A 24,035-nucleotide genomic window follows, 5' to 3' on the forward strand; every position below is an offset into this window, starting at 1 on the left:
GCACGCAGAGGAGGAGCCCCAGAAGTGTGTGCAGCATTCTCCTTGAGTCTGCTGGAGGCAGTTTCCAGACCGCAGTGCAGGGGGCAGGAAGTCCCAATGGAGCCTGGCAGTCTTGCTGAGGTGAGGAGAATGCATCTGGAGTTGGGAAGGCCACGGGGCCTAGAATCGAAAGGGCAGAGCTCCAGAGAGGAAGCGTTCCAGGAGTCTGCAGAGAGGTTCTCTTGAGTCTTTGGCCAAAGACCAAACTGTTGCAAGTGTCAGGTGAAACCCTAATGGGCTGGGCAGGAACCGCCTCCAAGCACAGGGCAGGAAGCAGGGAGCTGTCAGACTGACAAGTCCCAGCGTTCAAACAAGGCCAAACAAGAACCCCCTCCCCCCCCAGGTGGAGCACTGATCACGTTGAACACATGGGGCTCCCATCAGAGATCCTGGGGGACCATGCACTGGAAGTGGGTGGGGCTCAGTTAGCCTTAAAATAATGGGTACTTTAGGTCTGTTCTAAAAGAGCTTTAAAAGAAGACAGAGAAGAATCAAACCAATTCACAAAGAACTTAGCTGCCTGCCAGAATATGTCCTGCATTCTTTATACAGATATTAGAAAGTCAGCAAGAAACTTAAAACTCATGATGTTGAGCAGCTGATCAAAATTACTGAACACGTGGACAAGCAGGGAAATGTGATTCACAAACAGGAGAAAAGTCAATCAGGAGACCAGCCACGGGATGAGAGAGATGATGGAAATCAGATTTTAAAACAGCTCTTATTCATATGATCCATCTGCCCAAAGATGTAAAGTAAAATGTTTCAACGAAAGAAGTGGAACTTTCAAAGGCAAAACAATGTCTGAAATGAGAATTCCACTGGAGTGTATTAAAATGAGATGATATACTTCGGAAATAGGTAAATGTGAAGACAGCAGTAGAATCTGTTCAGAATGAAGCAAAAATATGGGGGCGGGGGAAATGGACAGAGCCTCAGTGTCATGTGGGAAAACACAAAGTGATTCAGTGTGTGAGTAATCAAAGTCCCAGAAGGAGAAGAGAGTGAGGCTGATGAAACAAGTATTTGAAGAAATAATGGCCAAATTTCCCCAAATTTGATAACAGTAAATGCACAGATTCTGGAAGTTCAATGAATTTCCAGTAGGATGAACTCACTCACGCACACACACAATGCTAAAAGTGGCTGAACAGAAAATCTATAAAAACAGCCCGAGTTAAAAAAGACATGTTAGGAAGCGCGGTGGGTAGGGGGTGGAGAGAATGACCGTGTGACTGCAGACTTCTCCTCTGAAAATATGCAAGCTTGAAGCAAGTGGAATGACATCTCTGAAGTGCTGGAAAAAATGGAACTATCAACCTCAAGTTTGATATCCAACAACTACAAAAAAAACCCTTAAAAACCAAAGGCAAAATAAAAGCTTTATATACATACACAAAAGCTGAGAAGATGTGCCCTCAGTTGACCTGCGTTACAAGAAATATTAAACAAAGTTCTTCAGGCAAAAGGGAAATGATACCAGACGGAAGCTTGCCTCTGCACAAAGGAGGGAAGAGTGCAGGAAATGGTAACGATGGGAGTAAATATAAACACCATTTCTTCAGCTTTAAAAACATGTAGAAAGATAATTGTTTAAAGCAAGAAACAATAACGCTGTGCGTGGCCTCTGTCACATGTAGAAATAAAATGCACGGCCCCTGAAAAGATGGGAGGGAAGCCCTGGTTGGCATAGCTCAGTGGATTGAGCTCGGGCTGCAAACCAAAGCATCGCAGGTTCAATTCCCAGTCAGGGCACATGCCTGGGTTGCAGGCCACGGCCCCCAGCAACCGCACATTGATCTTTCTCTCTCTCTCCCTTTCTCCCTCCCTTCCCTCTCTAAAAATAAATAAGTAAAATCTTTAAAAAAAAAAGATGGGAGGAAGAAATGGACGTGTTCTCCTGTCAGGCTCCTGTGTTACCCATGAAGTGACATGATACTGAAGGGCAGACTGTGAGGAGTCAAACACACCAGCTGTGAACGGTATAGTAACCACTAACAAATTAAAGCAAAGATGTATGAGTAATGAGCTAACGGTGGAAATAGGATGGAATGCTAAAAACTAGCAAGAAAACTGGAAGAGAGGAAAACAGAAAAACGGGACAAATACAAAACAAAGAGCAGGACGGTGGGGCCACGCACAGCCATTTTGCTAGTTATGTCAAATGCAAGTGGCCTAGATGCTCTGATGAGAAAGCAGACATTGTCAGGCTAGATTTAAAAGAGGCCCCTGCTATCAGGAGTCTGTAAGAAGTGCACCTCAAATACAACACAGAGAAGAGATGAGCCAGCCTGGGCCAGCTGCCTTCAATCTTCCCTGGATCCACGGGGCTGGGGGACGTGGCAATGTGCCGAGTTCATGACACCCAGGGGCGTCACTCTGGTCTGTGCAGCTTCTCAATCTGACTCTACTTTCAGCAGGAGAGTGCTCAGGGACAGAACGTTCCAGCAGCTCCAGGGATGGAGCTGAGTCAGAGGGAGACCATTGAAGAAGCAATTTCAGGTACTTTGCAACTTCACATTTGAATATTTTCCAGTTGCTTCAGGCATGCCGGTTCACTCACCTTGAACTACAGCGACCAAAGTACGGTGACCAATGGGGATGCTATACTCTCAGTCCTGTCTGCAGGACCCAGGTAACAGAGTGGCTCTGAGGGGCCCGGGAGGCTGTGGCTCTGAGGGGAAGCTGGGGCCTGTGGGTCGGTTGAATCACTCTTGTATTTCTTCTCCACGTGCACATCCCCAGAGTGCTGTGTTCTTCCTGGGTAATCGGACACAGATGCTCCTGTTAGAGCTGGCTCCTGCTGTTCCTCATCTCCTGGCTCTGGGGTGTCTCCTGGGGCATCTTCTGGGGCAGACAGCAGGCCCCAGCGCCCACCCCCGCCCTCCTGTATTCCGGATCTGAGCTGGTGCGGCTTTGGCAGCAGATGCGGGGAGGAGGACCCAGGGCCCCTTGCCGGAGGAGGAAAATGCTACCTGTGGCCTCTCACAGCCCCTGAAGTCACTCTAGCTTCCAGACACACAGAAGTCAGGGTGTCAGTTTTCTCTACAAAATGCTTTTTCCCCGTTGTCTTTAGAACAGAGCAGAAGCCCGTAGACGGGGCAGTTTGGGGCCTGGGGGGTCAGTACACAAAGCAGGCGAGGGGGACCAGCAGTCTCCGAGGGCATGATGCTGCTCAGACCCCCCACCCCACACCTCCATCCCCTCCATGGGGAGAGCCCTTGCCAAGCTCAGCGCCCGGGCAGCCACCAGAATGTGGAGGCAGAAAAAGAAAGACTTGAATCTCTAGAAGCAAATGATCTGAGGTGTGATTTCCTTGGGCTTCTTGGGAAAAAAAGGTCCCACTCACGGGCTCCACCACAGCCTGTTTCTGGAAATCCAGGCCGGACTAGCCCTGAGCACCCCGGGCTGGCTGCGGGCTGGCCTCCCGGACCCGCTGTGCGCCCTGCTGTTGTTGACGGCTTGTCTTTGGTGTGCATTCTGCCCTCACAGCCCTGCTCCTCCCCTCCCTCTCTCCCCTTCCCACCCCTGCAAGTTTGGAAGCAGGTTTGAACGTTCTGCCAGTTTGAGCATCCTTTTGGCAGGAGAGGTGGGGATTTTTACTTTTCTGCCGAAGGGCCTGCCAGCGAATGCTTCGCCAGCCGGAACCTGGCTCTCAGGGAAAACGGAGGCAATATTTTCCCGGGACAGGGTGAGCAAGAAGAGCTATTCCAGTGAGGTGCCAGCTCCTGAGCTCCGTGCCACCAACGTCCCCAGCATTGTTGACCTTGGCCTCGCCGTCAGCCCCACCTGGCCCGGCCACGTCTCAGGGAGTGAGGAGGACCAGCCAAGCTTCAGAGGAAAGGAGTAGAAGAGCTTCTTCCTCGCCACGTGGACACCGTTGGATTTGCCGGGGATTGTCTCGTCTCTCTCCCCGCAGAACATCTTACACACAGATGCTGAAGGGACACTCGCTAGTGTCTTGGTGCCTGGAGCCACCTGACCAGGGGAGGTCCTCGAGGGCCTTAGAGGGAGTGTGCGGGGTGGGCGGTGTCTGCTGTCACGGGGAGGGGGGGGTGGCAGGGGGAGGGGCTGACCTTGGCCCTGTCCCCTGGCCCACGCCCACTCGGCTCTGTGCAGACCCTCTGGTTCGCTGCCGTTCCATTGGCTGGGTCCTCAGCCCCCCGCCGAGGTTCCTGGTGGAGGGGCTGCAGCTGGTTCTGGGAGTCATGGCGGGAAACGCAGATTTTAGATTCAAAGGGACAGGATTCAGATGTCTCTCTTTTCCACCCAGCAAAGCCCTCTCATCTCTCTCCCCCTCCCCCACTCTAATTTCTTCTTCCGGGCCTAACACCAGGCCCCCTGAAGGCCCTGCCACCCCCCCCCCCAGGTGCTCTCTTTCCAAACTCCTTCTAAATGCCTGATTCCCAGCGGCGTGTCTGGATCAGCACCTTCCAAGCCAGCAGCTCTGCAGTGCCACCGAGGACCCAGTCCCCTTTCCCGTCAGGGCGACCTCACACTGACTGTCCATGACGACCTTGACTCTCAGGCAGGAACAGGCTCCTTGTCCCACTCTGTGCGTCTTTGTCGGTGGCCCCGTTGCCGGCTCTGTCCCACATTCCGGGTGTTGGCCCCTCCGCCTCCTGGTTCCGTGGTGCTTGTCCCCCTTTCTCCTCCATTGAGTCCTGGCCTGGCCCGCCGCTGTACTCCAGAAGGTCTCAGAGACACGAACGAGTCATCAATCTCTACACCACTTCCACCCTTTAGCAAAGACACTGTTACAATTTCTGGGTTTGTGGAGCGAGGAAGCGGGACACCAGGCAGTTTGTATTTGCCCTGTGTACGCCACCAGCAAGGCTGTGGGCAGTGTCCAGATAGTTAGGGTGTGAGGTGGGGAGGGAGAGACACAGACAGACAGACAGACTGGGGAACCAAATCCTTTCTTCCTCCCTGACCATGAAAAGCATCCCCACACCCTGGGGAATGTACAAAGAAGACTTGGCCTTGGCCTTGGCCTTGTAACATCCTCACATGTTACGTTTAACTCCTGTGCTCCCGGCCAAGTTCTTTCCAAGAAAACGATCTCTTTGATCTCGGTGAAAGGCTTACTTTTCAAGCGCACATTTCGGTTTCCATTATTTAATAGACACATCATGCCTGCAGCCTCCTACTAACGGCCTCGGGCCGGGCGGCTGTATGTATTGTTCCGATTCATACACTCAAGTCCATAAATCTCTGCATGTTTCTCTCAGTGCTCTGGACAGAGAAATACTTCGGGGAGTGTGTGCCTGTGGTCTGGCTTGTTTTAGGCAAGTCTTCGCCTGGGACGTCAGTGCCCTGTGACTTAGGAGTCAGGACTGAGGGGGAGGGCTGTGCAGCAGGGATTCTGTGCCCGCTTTGTGGGCGGAGTCAGACGTGGGTGGGCGGGGTCAGACGTGGGTGGGAGGGGCCCTGGGTGGGAGATGCGTTAAAGGAAAATCATGTCCGACTCTTGGTGAAGACTGGAAGGCAGACTTCCTTCCCGCCCGCGGCAATGGGTGTGGGCCCCCGGCGATGGGGTTCTGCCGCGGGAAGGGGGTTGAGATGAACTCGGAATGCAACTGGGAAAAGTGGGAATTTGTAGGTGAGGAGCAGGGCGGGGAGGTCAGAGGCTGGAAATCACTAAGAGGAACCATCAGGGGTCCTTCCGGCTCCACCGGCCTAACGGGGTTCCTGCTGGAGGCAGGCGAGGGCTGTCAGACATCACCGGGGGAAGGTGGGGGCCGAGGCACCTGATCAGGTGTTGACGGTGACCGGATATTGAGAATGGAGGATACTGGTTAAACTCGCTGAGCAGGATTCTTGCTGAAATTGGACAAGAACCCACAAGTCCACAGTGGAGGCCTGGCTGGGCGGGAGATCCCAAGGAGCCTTATTAGAGTTTGGTCAAGGAGGGACTCTTTTGTGTATAAGGAGGTTGACTCCACAGCTTTTTAAATTTACATTTAAAAAGTGATGTTTCCACAGCTTTCAGAGCCGTGGTCCTAGACCGGAGGAAACAAATGCTTGGGACGTCCTTCGAGGCCCTGGTCCCCGGATTCAGGCAGGAGCTCTGACAAATCTTGGAAAGAGTCTGAAGTTGCACCTTAGCAGTGTCTGTATGGGGACGAGAAAACCAAACTTCTCGGATCGTCTGATTTTGAGCAAGCTCTTTATACAGTGTGACTGATATTTTGAACAATAGATTGAAGTCAGAAGGTGACCTTGTGTTTGCTGTCCACTGTGGTCACCAAGGAGGTCCTTCCCTGGCCCCGGAGAGGTCGGGCAGGCCCCCCGACCTCTGTGGGCTTCCCTAGGGAAAGAGGGCTACGGAGGCTGGGGCTCCTGAAACACACTCCCCATTCGGTAATTAAAACGTCCCAAGGTCCGGGTGGGCGGTCAAGGCCAGGTCCACTGAACACAGTGGCCCCACGGCGTGTCCATGTGGCTGTTCAATGTCCACACACCACCCTGCAGTCCAGATGCAGACATATCTCACCCGACCGAGCCGACATCTGTTACTGAAAAGCTGCAAATCAATGCACAGATGCACCGAGCCGAGGCCTCTGGGACCGAGAAGTTAGACGTGAACAGGCAGAGGGACCTACTCAGACACGCACCCGCGGAGCCCAGCCTGGGCTTTGTGGGGCTGGCGGCCGGCGCCCGGGGTGGGAACCCCCGTCCCGCAGAGGACGGGCGAGGACTGCACTTCACCTTGAAACTGGGAAACACAGACACGGGTCGTCGTGGTGACCGATTTAACAAACCCGTTGCTGAGGCCAGGTTTGTAGTAACTACTTTCCTACTTTCTCTTGGCTGTCTGTACCTGTGTCTCACCCCAGAGATCAGCTACTTTTCATGAATGGCTTTAGTAAGGGACCATTTAAATATTGAAAACGCTCCCCCTGTTAAGTGTTCAAACAAATGCTTTTCATGGCTTTTCGTCACCTCACAGGGGGTGTGCAGCCGCCACCACGAGCTACTTTTAGGACTTTCTCGTCGACCCAGGAAGTTCCCTCCGCTGGGCTGTCTGCCGTTGACACCCACCCCCAGGTCAGCCCCAGGGACTCGGACCTGCTTGTTGTCTCCATGGATCTGCCTTTTCTAGGTGTCTGGTGTAAATGGTGGAGGGAGAGAGCACCTGTCAGCAGCTGCTTGTACAATATTGACGACAACCCTGTGTCCGTCATGAGGGCGCTTGGGGAAGCGTCGGGAAGTGGGGGGGCAACTTGCTGTTCCTGCAATTTTAGCCTAGTTGGCGGACTCGGTTCTGATGAAGCTCCACTTCGAACTTGACCTTCAGGCCATCCACCCTGCCTCCTTCCCTCTCTGCACGCCCCCCCACGCCCCCTCCTCTGCCACAAGGACGCTAATAAGGACCCCAGGCCTGGCATTTATCGAGCCATATGTATCTTCTCCTTTATTTCGCATCCCTCCAGCTGGGTGGGGTTTCCTGTCCGGGGTCGGGAGCAGGAGCGAGCCTCCTCCCTGCCGCTTCCCACCGCTGAGGAGGAGAGGGGTGAAGTCCAGTCTGACCTGGAACCGGACTCCCTGGGGAGAAGTGGCACTGCGTGGGCTGTCCTGTCCCAAGAGCTCTGGGGACAGACTGTCTGGAGCAGACGGAGACTGTCCGGCCCTCAGGGGAGGGGGCGGGGAGTTTCACATTGCCCTGCTCCTACCAGTCCGCACCCAGGACCCCCTGATGTTGGCCCCAGGGGGGAACCACCCCCCCAGTGGGGGAGAAAATGCTCAGTGACGGCCGCACGCCTTCCCTTCCTGTGCCAGGCCAGCCAGTGGCCGGAGCTGCATGAAAGCCGGGGCTCCGAGCGCTGGACCCGTGAGTAACTAGTCATGGGGGGACGCGGGGGAAGTGCAGGAGGGGCTGGCAGAGGTGCCCGGACCCCGACGCAGGGCACAGCGGGTGGCCTTGGCCCTCCCGGGGCGGCGACCTCACGGAGAGGCAGCACAGGGTCAGCACCGCGGAGTCCACTCCGGTCTTCCCAGGTCAGGATGAAGGGCGGGGTCGTCGGGGAGGAAGGGGGTCGACAACGGAAGGGGGGGTGGGGGCTCTGCACCAGGAAGTTCACAGCCCAAAAGTCAAGCCCCAGCTGGACCGGCTGCTTCTCACCAGGGAGGCCTCAGATGTTCATGGTCAGGGTGATGAACTGGAAGCAAAAGGAAAGAGAGAGGGAGGGAGGGAGGGAGAGAAGGGGGGTACGCCTCCATCTCCCGCCCAGCCCGGGACCGGCCTGGTTCCCTCCTTCCGGCCCCAGGACCGCCTCGCTGACCACTCCGCCTGCAGGCATGGACTTCGGCCTCGACTCGAAACTGTTAAAAAAAGGATTTGTAGCCCTTCGCACTTCCCAGTGCTCCTGAGCCCTTTCTGAGCAAGCCTAGGTCAAGTGCAGACGGTGAGAGAGGCCGAGAGTGAACTGTGCTTCCTCCCTGTGGACCCCAGCGGCCTCCCGAGGCACGAGGAGGGCCGCCTAAGGAGCGTTTTCCTCCTGACGAGGGGCCCCTCACCTCGAGAGAGAGGTGACCCCCATTGCGGAGGGGCTGCGGGACTGGGGAGCTATTCCCAACCTCCTCCACGCTGGGTCCCCTCGTGCCCTCCTTCCCACCAGCTCTCTCACCACCAGGTGGAGCCTGGGGGGACAGGTTTCCAGTGAATGTGTTTTTTCTCTCCTCTCTGCCTCCCTCTACTCTCCCCTCACCCCCCACCCTGGGCACAGCACGAGCCAAGGCCAGGGCCATGGAAGGCCACCACACAGACTCTTTCAGCAGGGAAGGTGCCGGTGGGGCTGACTCAGGCAGAGCGTGTCTCTGTGCCCTGGGTGGAAGGAAGGGGCATTCAGAATGGTGGCTCTCTAACGTGGCCACAAGCTGGACTCCACAGGGAATTTAAACCACGTCAATGCTTGGGTCCCAGCACCTGAGATCTGGATTGAATGGGTCTGGGGCATGGCCAGGGCACAGGGGTTTAAAATCTCCCCAGGAGACGCTAACACACAGCGGGGTGGAGCAGGTTGGAATGGGAGGGAGAGGACGCAGATTTGTCTTGTCTTGGAGGGCGGTTAACTCTGGGCCTGGGACAAGAACTCACACGGAATGACTCAGGTCCCCTGAGTCAGGGGGATGGCAAAGAGCTCATCCCAGCCCCCTCCCCACGCCAGCGGAGACTTAGGCGAGAAGTGACACCTTGAACCTGAAGCGATGGAGTTCTTCCTCCACGTTCCTGGCCCTTTGGGTCTTTAGCCAACGGGCCACTGGATACCAAACCTATCTGCTCCCCTCGCACTGTGGACAGGTGGCAACTGTCACCCTTGCTTCACGCTTATTAGTGGCGAAGCTTTGAAAAGTGAAGGAGAAATAATGGTGGGCCCAGCGGTTCCTCTTGTTTCCATCGGAGACCAGCGTGGGTTTGCACACCTATCTTGGGAATCCTGGGTGTTTTCATAGTCATCAATCAGAGGAATTTTGTGTATGAACGTGTTGTCCGTGCGAAAGGTGACAGAGAATGCCAGGGAAGAAAAACGCCCAGTTTCTAGCCCTAGTGTACTTACAGTGTACCCAGGGGTCTGGGCTGGGCACACGGGAACGTTAGTGATGAAGCAACATGATAAATCGATAAATTATACCACATGGCATTAACCAAACTTTGGGTATAAGTTTAAGGCCTAGATCTCTTTCTGCAAATGGTGAGACTGAGGCACACAGCAGGCATTGACCAAAATCAGAGCTCAGTGACAAGGGAGACCCCACGCCCTGTCCAAGACACGCAGCCAGCAACCTCTGTGTCTTGGAATAGTCCATAAGTGCTGCCCGAAACCACAGTCGCTAGTGAATTTGGAAGGGAGCCGAGCGGGCGGTGTGGGCATGGGAGAAAGAGCTCAGAGCTGGAGAGGGAGACACAGGCTGGCCTCACACCGTTGGGTCCTGGGGAAGCAGAGCTGGACAGAAGGACACAGGAAGAAAGGAAGGCAGGGGCCATGGAAATCACAGGGGCTGTGGAAATCACGGGGGCTGTGGAAATCACGGGGGCCGTTGAAGGAAAGTGTCCTGCCTGTGGGCAGGGGGAGGATTCAGCTGAGTTCTCAGATTTCAGTGTGTTGAGGAGTCCCCGGGGGGCCCGCCCAGTGAGACCCGGTTCAGCAGGCCTGGGGCGGGGCTGGTGCCCTGCGCTTGTGTGTTTGTTTCATTGAGACAGAATGGACACAGAACCACTGCACAGATTTAAGGTGTGCCGTGTGTTCATGCGAGACATTTATGTAGGGCAAAATGTGATTGCCACTGTAGGGCCAGCTCGCACTGCTAGCGTGATGATACTCATCGTGTCTTTTTTGTACTGAGAACAATGAAGGGGAGACTGAGCAACTCTGGAGTTCACACCAGAGCGCTGCTGCCGGTAGTCAGTCACTTTGTGTTTCTACTCGTCCCCCTGGGTGGAGCCCAGGCAGCTGGTGCGGGACCACGTGGGGCTGGGGAGGGGCAAGGCACGCCTCTGAAACTCCTCAGGCTCCCCAGTGGTGACACCATTGGCTGTCACCAGCCCCTGTGAGTGGTAGCAGCTGTGTATTCCTGGGAGTTTTGAGGAGTCTGCACGTGTGCATCCATTCACACATGCGCACACACACACACACACACACACGCCAGAATCCCGCAGGACAACGGGAGCAAGGGGGAGTGAACGAGTCAGAACATAGTAGGCCAGCCGGCCGAGGGGCCCGTCTGGCAGAAGGAGGAGGAGGAGAAGGAGGCAGGGTTTGCTAGCTCACTCTGCTCTGGGTGGCTAATCTCTCTATGCCTCAGTTTCCAGGTCTGCAAAACGGGGATACTACTAGTCCTCAGCTCACAGGACTACTGTAACAATTACACTGAGCACTAAATGCATGATACCTTTAAAATATTAGCGATATTTTTGTTGTTTTCCCCCCAGAGCTAAATGTTCACCCACACATGCATTCGGCAAACGTTTATGGAATGTGGACTCTGGGCCTAGCCCTGGCTGCCTCCCTGAGCGGAAGCCTCGGTCATACCTCGTTTATGTTGAGATGAATGAAGTCCTTGTTCTTCGTACTGAGGGCCTGGAACACCCCTGATGGGAGAGACACGGGAAAGGCATCGCTGCAGGGACTGGTCCTTCCACAGGCTTCATTTTTCCCCTGTACCAGGGGCCTTCAGTGAAGTCTGTGGAGGAGCTGCGCCACCTGGTGGTGGTCTTCCATAGCACAGGCCCGGCTCAGGCCGGCTGCGGGATTTCTCTGGGGGATGTGGAGGAAGACCTGGCCTTGGCCTTGGGTGGGATGTGTTGTCATCCACAATACCCGGCCAGCTCCGGGATCCAAAACATCTCTCCTTCTTAACTTTTTGGGGGCTAAGATCCAAAAAGTTAAGGAATCTGTGTAATCTGTGGCCCTGCTTCCAGAATAAAAGCACATGTACATGAAACTTTGCGTGAGTCTGGAAAGTTTACGAGAAGGGGAGCTCAGTGAGTGCTCCTACAGGTAGGAGCAGCCGGGGCAGGAGGGACAGCCCCTCTGAGCCGGATGCCCCGTCTGCTGCAGTAACCGAGACAGTGGCTGCGCTCTCTCGGCCTCAGGCTCCTGTTCAGTCCAAGCGGTCAAGCCAGTCAACCCTGGCTTCGCCTGGCAGTCACCTGGGACCTTCAGAAATACAACAAACTGGGGGAAGAGGCTGTCTTAGAGCAAAAGAGATGGGACCCAACAGCCGAATGCGGTGAGTGGATCCTGAGACAGACAGGCATCAGGCAAACGTAAAGAGCGGACCCAGTCTTAGGTGGTGCGGAGGGCTTGCCCAGACTTTATAAGGTGTGCAAATTGCATAGTGATTCTGCCCAAAACAAGTCTATCTGCTAGAGATAATTACAGATGAAAGGACTGCATTTCTAAGATCTGTGATTAAGTAATTAGAAAAAGAAATATGTGTTGGAGTATGTGCGGAAAAGGTTACAAGGTGATAATCATCGAGGCTGGGTAAAAAGCGCTGGGACCACCTGGGGAATTTTTACAAATACTGACACTGTGTGCCACCCCCCCATTCTCCTAATTTAGCTGCTCTGCTGAGCTGCCTGGCCATCGAAATGCTGGAGTTCCCTGGTGGTTGTAGCGTGCGGCCACGTTTGAGAAGCTCAGCTGGAGGGCTCATGGGGACCAAGATTATTCTTTATGCTGAAACGTTTGATTAGAACTTTGCAGAATAAATAGTTACAGTAACCCTGGGTAAAGCGCTAGCCTTGGGTCTTTTAAACGTTCCCCAGGTGATGACCCTAACCTGCAGATCCCAGCAGGTGACGTGAAGCCTGGAGTGCCGGCTCCCTAATACTCCCCCAGGAAAACAACAAGCTGAGCGCCCCCAGGGGCTTTGGGGGGGGGGAGCACAGTTGAGGGAGAGAAACCATCAAGTCGCATCATCGAGAGGTCGTTTTTGACCACCCTGTAGGTCTCATAAGTGACTCTCTCTCAGGAGGGTCTTTGTAGAGCCTGCCTCTCACTAACTGCTGGGCCGCCTGGAGAAAGCCCCACCTCCTGACTGACGTTCCGCTGGCCTCTCTCAAATCAGCATCATCAGTCAATGCGTGTGCTGTTCTGCCCACTACGTGTGGCCCTCCTGGAGCGTACAGTCCGCGAAGACAAGCCCCAACCAGTCACACGCGTGTTCCAGTGACACGGAAGAAGCAGAGGGAGCTCCAGCCCGGTGGACTCAGGAGCACAGAGCCTGCCTCGGCTTAGCACGTGCCCTGAAGGCACCGGCAGGCACACTTTAGAAAGTGCCAATAGGACTGGCCTCATCGTTCGAGGCCCCTAGAGCAACAAACATCATGAAGAGTCACAATGGTGACTGCGGAGAGTTAAACCACGTGAGGATGCCCCCTGGGGCACGGGTCCTCTGCACCCCCTGGGGCCCGCCCTGGTGCCGAGTTACAGGCCCTGGGAGGCACTTCATTTCGCTTCAACCTTGTGACACCTGACAGTAAACTGCGAGCTCCAAGGACCACCTACACCCAATCCCTCTCCTTTGCTGGGGTGACACATCTTGCTTGAGGCAACTGGGTCAGTGTCTGGGGCTTACAGAACACAAAGGCAGGTGGAAAGTGGGGAGAGAGCCCCCTCTGACCCTACGGGCCAGGGTGGGAGGTGACCTGAAATCAGATAGGCGGCAGGACCACCCCGTCCCCCTCTGCAAAGACACAGCGTGTGTGTGGAGGAGGGCCATTGGGGCGAACGCACTGCAGAGGAGACTCTCATGTACCCCCACGGCCCCCAGTCGCAGACACCAGGCCACGCCTCTCCTCGACCAGTCTTCCCAGAAACTGTCGGCAGGGTGCTCCCTGCACGCTCTGGAAGGGGACCGAGGGGAGGTGGGCTCCCCTCCCCGGCCGAGGACACGCACTGCCCCGCACACTCACGGCTGGCATTCTCCAGCCGGACCAGGCAGTTGAGGAAGTCGTCGAAACCCAGCTGGAGATCCTCGTCCGCATACCTGAGGACGATCAGCTGCAGGAGGTGGCTGCTCAGCTGAAAGCCTGTGGGGGACGGACGGGGGACAGCCTGGCTGAGCCCCGTGGGCCAGCCGAGGGGTGAGCCGACGAAAGGCAGCCCCAGACCCGGTCCGAATGCAGCATAACCGTGTGTGTCGTTGTTGGGGCGGGGGGGAGGGGCGTGCAGGTGAAGTCACAGCTGCACCTTCTGAGTTTGACCAGTTCAGGGTCTTGGCTTCGACGCCGACCTCGCCCATCGTGCCTTGTTGACTGTCCAGGAGGCCCCGTTTGGGGGAACCGAACCCTGGGCAGTGTCTGAGCCCCGCTCCCACCCTCGCCAGCCTTCCCTCCAGTTCTGTGTCTGAGCCCACGCCCAGCTGCACGTGGGCTCCTGCTGGGGATTCTGGCTGTGACACCTGCAGCGAGTGGCAGTGTCTCAAGGGCATTTTAGCTCAAAGGGTTTGGGGGGGGGGGGCTCTAGAAATAGCATTTCTCAAAGAACGCAACAGCTTGGATGGACCTGGGGGGCATTAAGCTCTGTGAGGTGAGTCAGGGACAAACAAAAACCACGTGATCTCACTTCCATGTGGGATCTGAAGAATGAAACACACGGACAAACAAAACAGAACAGACTCACGGACGCGGGGAAGGGGAGCCGCTTTACCTGTGGCTCTCAGGGCGGTGCGCAGCTCGTAGGAGGACATGGTGCCGGACTTGTCCGCGTCGAACTGAAGGAAGAGGTCCTGCAGGAGGGCAGCGGAGGCAGTGGGGACCCCGGGGTCCCGGAAGGCACCCTGTGGTGGCCACTGGGGGACGGCCAGCGCAGGAGGGGAGGCAGTGGTTGGGGGGCCCCCCCAGAGGAAGGTGGTCCCTTTTGTTTTCCTTTCACTGGGGCAGTTGCACTGAGACACTTCCGTGACAGCAGCCGCGAGTGCTGGAACCCCACCCCGGTGTCCCCCCTTTGCCCCCTTCCGCTCTGGGCTTGCGTGAACCCTAAACACCATGCGCTCCCCAGGCTACGTACTATCCACGTCTTCAGTTTGTCCCAGAACACCTTGAACTCATCGAACTCCAGCTTCCCGTTGCCACTGGTCTGTGCCCAGTGCGTTAAGGAAGAACCTGAGCTCGTTTCAGCCTGAGGCTCCTCCTGGGACCACACCCCCGCCCCCTACCCCCGCCACTGCAGGGGGGAGGGGCAGAGGGCTGGCAAGGGTGACTGGGGGGCGGGACGCAGGTTCAGGGCTCTGAGGGGGGTGGTTCAGCGATGACATCAGGAATCCCTGAAGCGGGGGCCTGGCAGGGGTGAGATGGCTGTAGGATCACAAGGTTCGAGAAAACACACAAACCCCCTTCATTCCCTTGCTCGGGGCCCCAAAATAACAGCAAGACTCCCAAGTCCCCTCAGAAACACTCCTGTCCTTGGGCAGCTCGTGCCTTTGGCTCTGTCCCCGGTTCCAGCCAGGGGGCTCCCTGGCTGGGTCACTCCCGGGAAGGAGACCGCCCGGCCGGGTGGGGGTGTCACCTGCCAGGACACACTCAGCACCTCCTTCCGCCCACGCACGGGGGAAGGATACATCCATTAGCGAAATGATGTTTTTACAGGAGACCAGGCTGAGCTGCTTGAATCGGATGCCCTTTTCTGCAATGACATGCGAGAACAGAGTTCAGACCACCCCTGAAAATGCACCTATTTCCAGCTGCAGCAAGTCCGGCGGTGCGGTTAGATCTGGGGCTGCTGCAGGGGTGGGGGGGGTGCCGACATGCTCACCCCCTCAGGGTCCCTTAGGAGTGGAAGCTGACATGGCCTTTTCGGGGGAAGATATGTAAAATATGAAAAACCCCTTACAAATGGAAATCTCTTTCCATCTGTTATTTAGTCTTAAGAATCCCCAGCAAAGAACTACCAGTTAAAATGTTCTCCTCAGATTATTTATAATGGCAAAGATTTAAACATGAAATAAGTGACCAACGGAAGAGCAGTAAGTCATGTCTACATGATACATGAGTACAGTGTCACCCAATTCTGGAGGGTCACGTTTGTGAGGCACATTTAATGACCTGGGAAACGGGGGAAACTCGGGCACCCGCATGCTGCCAGTGTGGGCATGGGAAATGCCCTGGGCAAACAGTCGGGCGTGTCCTGGAGACATTAACTGTACCGTTGCCCCAGGAGCCAGCGGTCCCCTCCACTGTATTATTCCCCAGAGGAAGGAGAACCCACATCCACGAAGTAACCCGTACACGGGCGTTCGCGGCGACAAAGCGGCCACCACAGTGCGTCTGTCGGTGGCGGCAGACTCAGCGCCGCACGGTCACCCGGCTGTTGTCAAAGGAGATGAAGCGCCAATGCACACCACAGCGCGGGCCGCCCTCCAACACATGAGGCCGGGATGTCAAACTCACTTTCACTGGGGGCTGCAGCAGCCTCTTGGCTGCCTTCAAAGGGCCGATGGAATGTGAGGACTGCGTAAATGCAACTGCTCCTTAACGGGGGCAGGGAGCTCGGCGCTGCCACCGGGGAGACACAAGGAGCCGGAGGATAAAACAAGGCAGAGGGCCGGACTCGGCCCGCGGGCCCTGTGTTTGCACCTGTGCGTTATGCCGAGTGAAAGGAGCCCATCATGATACTTCACATATGACATCGGTCCTTTTAGAGCAAACGCCCGGACAGGCAGATCTACAGAAACAGGCAGGAGGCGAGTGTGCCAGGGGCTGGGGGTAGCGGCAGCGGGGTGCGGGGTGTCTTTCAGGAACAGGACAGAATGTTCTAGACTGGCTGTGGTGACGGCGGTGCACCTCCGTGAGCGCAGCAGAAACCGCCAGACCGGACACTGTGCCTGGGGGACGTATACAGCCTGGGAGTTGTACCTCGAAGCTGAGATGTTAAAATACAAACTGTGTCTGTGACTCCATGCTAAGTGTGTGTGTGTACATGGACACACAGACTACATACATGACATGAGCACACAAAGACACACACACATACATGCCGACATTGATGATGGGTGGAGAGATTATGGGCAATTTGATCTGTGCCATTAGGCTTTTCTGCACTTTTAGGCTTTGCTGACATAAACCCGCATCACTTCTGTAATCAGGAAGTCAACAATGGGGGCTGTTTAAGGTCTGTCCCATGTCAGCCCTGAAAAGCAGGTCGGGGCCCTGGGGGAGCAGGGGGCCGGGGAGCTGAGACCCGGGCGGTGTGCCGTCCCAGGTTGCCTCCTGGGAGCCCGGGGCCCCGATGGGGGTGTGGGGACGGGGGTGGGGGGGTGTGGGGGGGCTGGGGGTGAGCACTCACTCTTTCGCAGCACAGCATTTAAAACGTATTCGAGTTCTTCCGCGTTCACCGCCATGTCCTGTCGTTAAAGTGGAGACAGTTGCTTTCTGTGGCCCTCAGCAGGGAGTTTGTTTTTAAATTCTGACCTTGATTTGGCTCCCGTGACAGACCGGCTCCCAGGAGCCTGTGGCAGCCCAGGTGAGTGTCCCCTGTGGCTGCAGCCAGCTCACCGGGGCCTGACTGCGACCCCACCCAGAGAAGGCGCAGAGAGCCGGGCGGACGCTCCCGGCCCCTGAGCTGAAGCTCCCGCAGGATTCTCACACTGGAGGCCACATGGGCCTGAGCCCCCGGTTCCCTATGTGCTGCAGCAGCAGCAGCAGCAGCGCCTGGAGAACCCCGAAATGCCCACACGGGGGGACAACCCTGGGCACCGGTTCTGTCGGGAGGCCTGGTTCTACTATGGCTCTTGTTTTCAAAGCCTCTAGGGGTGAACTTCAGAACCACTGACCTCGGGCGCTCCTGGAACTCCTGCTACATCTCAGCACCCTCAGCCCTGAGGAGCTGGTTAGGAATGCAGAGTCCTGGGCCTGCCCCCACCTCCCACACTTTCCAGAGGTCCAGGCAGTGGTTATGCCTATGGCGGTCCGAGCAGCAGGGACTTAGGCCTCCTTGAGCCCAGGGTTTTGAGCCAGCGAACCAGCAAGTCCCCGGTGGAGTTATTTTCACGGAGGAAGTCTGCTCAGGCTCCTCCCCCAGGCTTCTAAGGCTGGGGGCTGGGCGTTCGGGGGTTGGGGATGGTCAGCCCCAGGGAAGAGCCTCGGATCCAGCCCAACCCCCTGCTGAACAGAAGAGCGAAGTGTCCAAGTGTCTGTCTGGCTGGTGGGAGGAGGAGTAGCCGGGTGGGAGTCCGAATTCTCAGTCCCTGTTCCCATCCAAACCCCGAGCTCTGTTTCTGGTACCGCTGTCCCTCCCCACGACCCCCTCCACTCCCGGGAGGGGAGGCACTCACTCCCCAGGCCGGTCCTCCAGATGGGCCCGAGGCTGGGACTTTCTCCTCCCTCCCCGCTGCCCTCACCTGCCCCCCCTCCCCCGCCTGCTATGGTTTAGACAAAGCCCCACGGGTCCCCACATTTCTCCACCCCAGACCATGGTCCCCAAGTCTCCCTGACTTGTCATGTTAGGCCCGTGTCCCCCAGGCTTAGGTGTCTCTCTCTGACAATTCAAGCACCCGGTCAGGGATGGGAGCTAATGGAGTCATTAGCTTGTTGCCGTGAACCGGCTCCTGGGCCACATTTACTTGTGGCTACAGGTGTGATGGGGACGTGGAGGGGGCAGCTTCCCAGAGGATGGAGGCCTGAGCAGAGGCAGGGAAGACCCAGCAGGCAAGCTGAGTGACAGCGCGGGAATAGGGCTGGGGGCAAAGGGACAGACTTTCTTCTTCCCTGAGGACCCCTGCGGCCCTGGGGTTAAGGGACAAAAGGCCGTTTGCGTTTGGAATTTCACAGCGGCCCGAACACCGCCTTCAGCAGAGCGGGGAGAGGGCCGTGATTTCTGGGCAGAGTTCAGAGGAGCCGCCTCGGGAAGGCCCCCTGCACCGGTCCTCGGTCCCGCGGGCGCCCCAGCTGCCTCACCCGGGCGTAAGGGGCGCGGTGGGGAGGCTGTCTCTCTGGTGGGCTTGTCTCACTTTGTGACCAGCCCCCCACCCTGCGCCTGGCACCACTCTTGGGGAAGTGCTGCTGACCAACACCCCTGTCGCCGGGACCTGGGTTGGGGGCATCGCGGGGACCCAGGCCTGGGCAGCGCCCTCCCCCCACCCCCGCCCCGTGCACCTCACCTCCCCGGCGATGCGCTGGAACAGGGCCCTGAACTCCTGGTGCTCCTTCGTCTCCTGGGCCGGCGGCGTCGGCTTCGGGGGCTGAGAAGGACACAGAGGAGCTCGCTCGCATGCAGCCACCGAGAAGGCGTTGGCACCTGCTCTCCCACAGAAAGAGCTGGAAAGAAGAGGCCCGGCCCGATGGCTGCCACGGAGGGAGGAGTGGGGACCTCCCGGCCAGGGGACATGTGTGCCACCCAGAGGAGCTCGGAGCTGGCCCTGCGGGTGCAGTAGCAGCACCGCCACGATTCCCTGTGGGGGCTCCTTGGAAGGACCTTCGGAAGAACTTGTCAGTGGCCCGGCTGAGCCCTCCCGGCCACACGGAGGGCAGCGCTGAAGGCAGTGGACACCTGACCGAGGTAGGGCCCAGCCAGGCCTGCCTCTGCTCCCTGCGCTCGCTCTGTCTCCCCCCTCGGCACCCTTGTCTGAATGAGCTGCTCGGGTCACCGGTGCTGAGGGGCGAGTCTTGGAGGGCGGGAGTCTGTTCCTAGCATCAAGCACAGGTACATGGAAGGAGGAAAAAGCCAACCAGTGTTTTGGGAATTTGCCTTGTTTTGTTTTGGGGCCCATCTGTAAGCTGCAACCCAGAAAGGGCATCAAGGGCAGCAGGCGCCCCTCTGAGAGCAGGTGACTGCCACTCGGGGGGTGTCGGGCTGTTCCGGCTACCCCTGAGCTCCCTGGGACAAGGAGGAAACGAGTCCCCGCCCCCAACACGCAACACAGGGAAGGAGTAACACGTTCCCCCACGTCCACGGTGAAAGAATCGGCTGGCCTCTCTCATTCCCTTTTTATTGACTGTTTCTCTGAAATCGATACATTGTAAAGCTCTCCCGTCCCCTCTGGAAGCAGCAGCTGCCTCTCAGAGAGCAGAGCGCGTGCGCAGCCCACGGTTCACTCCCAACAGCTCCCTGCTGGGCACCTACTGGTTCCTGAAGTTAGGAGACAGTCTTGTTTTCCGGGAGGGGAGGATCAGCATGCTTACCTGATCCCAGGTAACCCCTGCCTGAACTTCTGAGTTTTGTGTGACCCTTCGGTTGCAAGGACAGGCTCCGGGGCAGCCACCGAGCCCACCCCCCAGAGGCTCACCTCGGGAAGCTCAACGTCCACATCTCCGTCCAGGTCCCTGCGGGGGCGGAAAACAGGCTGACTCAGGGGTGCGCCAGCTTCCCCACTAGGGTCCGCGGCGCTGAAGGGCCCGGAGATGTGGCCGGTTCCCTCCCACTGGACCCTGCTTTGCAGCGCGCTGACACTTCACAGGGTCCGCAGGGCCCAGGCACGAGCCCTCCCCTCGGCACCCAGAGCCTGCCCAGCAGGAAGACAGGGTGGCAGCCGTGCCTCTCCCCTTGCCCCCAGGAGAACGTGCACGTTCTGGGTTTCCAGGAGGAACAATTAAGCTGCAGTCATTCCGGTTTCCTGGGTGCGCTTTAACGGGGACACTTGTGACGAGTTATTAGGACGACAGCAGAGTCCCCGAGGCCCCGGGAGCCGAGCAGTGGCATCCCTGCAATCTGTACGTCGCCAAGGAGACCCGTGGTCGCTGGAGACGGCCGTGCAGCCACTGAGGGTTAAACATTCTCGGGGTGTGTTGTGGGGGAATTTTAAAGATTACAGAGCAAACTGGGTGGAGACGAAAAGGAGCGCGTCTGAAACGCCCCTCCCCAGGCAGTAGGTCCCTGACCCCTCGGCGGGGCGGGGCGGGGCGGGGCTGGGCGGGGTGTGTGCGTGCGTGGATGGGCTCTGCCTGGGGAAATTGCTGGGAACGCCTTTGCCTGCGGCGCGCACGTTCCGGGGGACGCAGTGACGGGAGGCAGGGGTGCCGAGGGGGTGAACGGGCCCCTCTGGGAACGAGCCAGTGAGCGAGATGGACCCTTGCACCTGCCACTCACCGGGTGACGGCTTTCTTCTCCGAAAAGATCCTCAGGCAGAAGTCGGCCTCCTGGTGCGGCTCGAAGGTGCTGGGAATCAGGATGTACTCCCCGGGGGGCAGCTTGAACCTGTCGGAGACTTCTCTCAGGTTGACGAAGGTTTTGCTTCTGGCCCGGGACGCGTGGTACCGGAAGAAGTCCTTGCTCAGGTGCTCCTCTTTGCCCGGGCACTGCAACGGGAAAGGCGCGGGCTGCGGCCTGGCCGTGGGGTCCCGGGCGAGGACCCACGGAGGGTCCGAGAATTCAGGACCCAGAGGGCGAACTCTGAGAAGCAGCCGGCCCCGCCCGCCCACCTGGTAAATGGCGTAGCCGATGGTCAGCACGTCGGCGCCGAACCTCTTGAGCTTCCTTCGGTCCTTCTGCATCAGAGCCACGAGCAGCGTGCACTCCGCCTGCCCCTCGTCCTTCTCGGTCAGGGACAGCTTTATCTGCGGGTTGGTCCAAAAGGTATCTGCCGTGCGAAAGGGGCAGATCACTCCTCCTCCTCCTTTTAAAGTGACGTGAAGGCCACACACACACACACACACACACAGAATCTCACACACACACACACACACACACACACACACCCCAAGCAGCTCACCCCGTCCTCCCAAACCCAGGTAGACAGTTTCTTCTCTCCCTGTTCAGTCGCCCTGTTGCCCTACTTTCCAGACCCCCGTGAGCAAGCACTCCCCTTCTCGGGAACCCCGTCCCTTCTCCAGGGTCCAGTCCATACGTCTGAGCCATCTGACTTCTCCCCTGCGGCACTTCAGAGGGGAGAGCAGGGCTCCTGTGGCTGTGCCCCGCACCCGCCCAGGGGGTGGTGCAGGTTGAGTCGGATCGGCCTCCCGCCCAGCTCCAAGGGTGAGCCCCGGTGGATCCAGGCCAGCCCCGCTCTTGTCACGGGCACAGGAACACAGCGAACCAGCCCCTCACCAGGCAGGGTGGGTTCAAGGAACTCCCAACGAGAAGGAAGTTGGGGACCTTTGTCTAACGACATGCAGGAGCTCCTGCTGTGGCTACAAAGAGAGCCAGGCGCAGGAGAAGGGAACAGGAGAAAGAGCACAGAGCAGAGAACCACGAACAGGTCGAAGGCTGCCCTAATCCTCTGAGCTTTTCGGTTATGCAGGACAATGGCTCTTTTCACTGCAGGACAAGTGTGCGCTGTGTTTTCTATCACTTGCAGTGGAAGATAACCTCAGTGGTAAAACTAGGGCATTTCCCCGAGCCATTCTGGCCCAGCTTCCTTCCAAGTCTCCTCAGCTGCCTTCCCCCATCATGCCTGACATCCCACTGTCCAACCCCGCCTGTGGTCAGGGTTTCTCTGGGTTCCTGGCCCGGGCCCACTGCCGTCCCTGGGCTGGACTGGACCCTTGGGAGCAATGCCAGAGAGAGAGGCGGGCGGGCTACCGACCCAGGAAGTTGCGGCAGCCACCGGCCGTGGAGCCCCGCACCCAGCTTCCTTGGTGGACCGTGACCTCCCACCGGTGCGGAGTGTCCTCCTCCAGGGCGTCGGGCGTGAGGTTGCAGACCTCCACTTTGTCAAAGTGGGCCGTGAAGTCGCCGAAGGCCATCCTGCACGAAGCAGAGGGACCCAATGCGACTGTGGCGGCGGCACGGTGACACGATGACGTCATCCGCCCGCTCCTCCGGCCGATCGCGCCCACCCGGTCCTCCCGGAGTGGGGAGGCTGCAAGTGTGGGGAGACCGAAAATGCACCAAAAAAAGTTAAGAGAAGGGTTAGAAAAGTAGTTTTAAAAAAGGTGGAAATACAGGCTGATCATCTAAGTGCTGCAGAGACAACGAAGTCCGGGGCAGGAGTAGGGTGCGGGGTGGGGTGCCGACGGGGAGCGAGTCGGGGGAGGCCTCGCTGCCCGGGCGTGGAGACCGAGGACACTTGTCTTCGCCAGGCTCCCGCAGTGGGTTCCCCGCATCCCCTGCCACGGGCCTCCCTCCGGCCAGGCTGGAGGGACACTGGTGGCCTCTCAGACACTGGTTCCTGCCTCCTGCTCATATTCGACAATGTGTGAGGGCACTCCTTCCCCGCCTCTGCGCTTTTTTCTGCAAGTCTTGCTCTGTTCATGGAACTCCTTCATCCAGAGCCTCTGTACCCAAAATCTAAGGTCCGTTTGTCTCTAATGGCCAGTTCCACATTTTTTTTTTTCTATTTTTGACTTCATGGCTCCTGAGGCAGAGCTGGCAAAGCCACCTACCCAAACAGGGTGGGGGACTGCGCCCCGCCCCCTCCGTCTAGGGTGCAAGGTAAGCAGCAACGTGTCACCTCCGGGTCAAGGCTTTTAGGAAGTGGGGGTGTCTTCTCCAAAGCTCCCCTTTTCCCCTCTACTGCTGGCTTCCTGTGGATGACGCTGTGACCCAGGGGGTTGGGGGTGGAACCACACGGCGGCGAGAGGGGCCTGGGTTCCTGAATCACTGCCTGGAGGCAGCTACCATGGAATAGGAATGGCCTCCTGGACCGTTACAACCAGTGAGAAATCAGCTGGATTTGTGTCTTCATACATTTTGAGCCTCTTTGTTACAGCAGCTGGTGTTGCCCTAGGTCCTCGAAGTATGAAGCCACCGTAACAATTCTAAGTAGGTGATACCTGCTCAGCCATTGGGCAGGAGGTTGCAAGGAAATATTGGAGCCGGAAAACAGATGTCCATGCTGTGGATGGCAAAATAATTGCTAACTCTGTTGTCTGTAAATACATATGGAAGACAGAGCAGGTAAGTGCCCCCCGGGCTGTGCTCTGGGGAACGAATGGAAAGAGCCGAAATACTCCTGTCTGCTGGTCTTCACTAGTTGTATTTAATATGGTGTTACAAGAAAGAGACACTCTTCGGCAGGGATAGACTGGTTTAAGCACATGACAGTGAAGAGAGCCGGAGGTCAGGGAGTGTGGCCTTCCAGGGTCGGGAGAGCCCGCCGTTTCTGGACCCCACGGGAAGAACTAAGATGGAAAAAACCTTCTGGAACAGAGGCCCACTAAACCTTTTTTGTGTAACTGGAGCAAGCTAGAATCAGAGGCATAGACACGTGGCACCGACTGACAGCTGCAGGAGGGAGGGCGAAGGCGGGGCCCAGCTGAAAGAAGGTGAAGGGATTAGATAAACAACATCTGGGTGCATGACCCAGAGCTTGAAGGAGTGGGGGCAGGGATGGGTGCTGGAGGGCCACGGGGACCCCTGGGATACCTGTAAACAATAAAATGTAATTTTTTGTAAACAAAAATTTAAAAAAATGTTCTCGTTAAATGAAGATGAGGCATAGATCAGTCCAGATTAGGCATAGTTCCTTCTCACTTAGGTCTACGTTTTTAGATGCTCTCCAGGTAACCGACTTCCAGGGTCCCTGTCCTCAGGGTGTGTGTGCAGGGAGGAGCCTGTGAACCCTGGGCCACCGGTCTTCACACTCCCCATGCGAAGTCGGGGGGTTTGGGGGGC

General features: G+C 57.3%; 1 protein-coding gene across 1 annotated transcript in view; it reads right to left on the reverse strand.

The window, feature by feature from the left end:
* Positions 1-7,418: 7,418 nt before the first annotated feature.
* CAPN9 (calpain 9) overlaps positions 7,419-24,035 on the reverse strand; it is a 31,821-nt gene continuing 15,204 nt past the window's right edge. The window contains exons 9-20 of the mRNA XM_028531293.2: positions 22,006-22,166; positions 20,903-21,060; positions 20,571-20,779; positions 19,771-19,807; positions 18,646-18,726; positions 16,833-16,890; positions 15,109-15,173; positions 14,559-14,627; positions 14,199-14,277; positions 13,463-13,579; positions 11,073-11,131; positions 7,419-8,201 (exon numbers count right to left, since the gene is read on the reverse strand). Coding sequence (XP_028387094.1) covers positions 8,175-8,201; positions 11,073-11,131; positions 13,463-13,579; positions 14,199-14,277; positions 14,559-14,627; positions 15,109-15,173; positions 16,833-16,890; positions 18,646-18,726; positions 19,771-19,807; positions 20,571-20,779; positions 20,903-21,060; positions 22,006-22,166 — 1,120 coding nt within the window. The 3' untranslated portion in view covers positions 7,419-8,174. The remainder of the gene's footprint in view (positions 8,202-11,072; positions 11,132-13,462; positions 13,580-14,198; positions 14,278-14,558; positions 14,628-15,108; positions 15,174-16,832; positions 16,891-18,645; positions 18,727-19,770; positions 19,808-20,570; positions 20,780-20,902; positions 21,061-22,005; positions 22,167-24,035) is intronic.

Source organism: Phyllostomus discolor, chromosome 15 (genome assembly GCF_004126475.2).
Source record: "Phyllostomus discolor isolate MPI-MPIP mPhyDis1 chromosome 15, mPhyDis1.pri.v3, whole genome shotgun sequence".
In the NCBI taxonomy this organism is placed as follows: Eukaryota; Metazoa; Chordata; class Mammalia; order Chiroptera; family Phyllostomidae; genus Phyllostomus; species Phyllostomus discolor.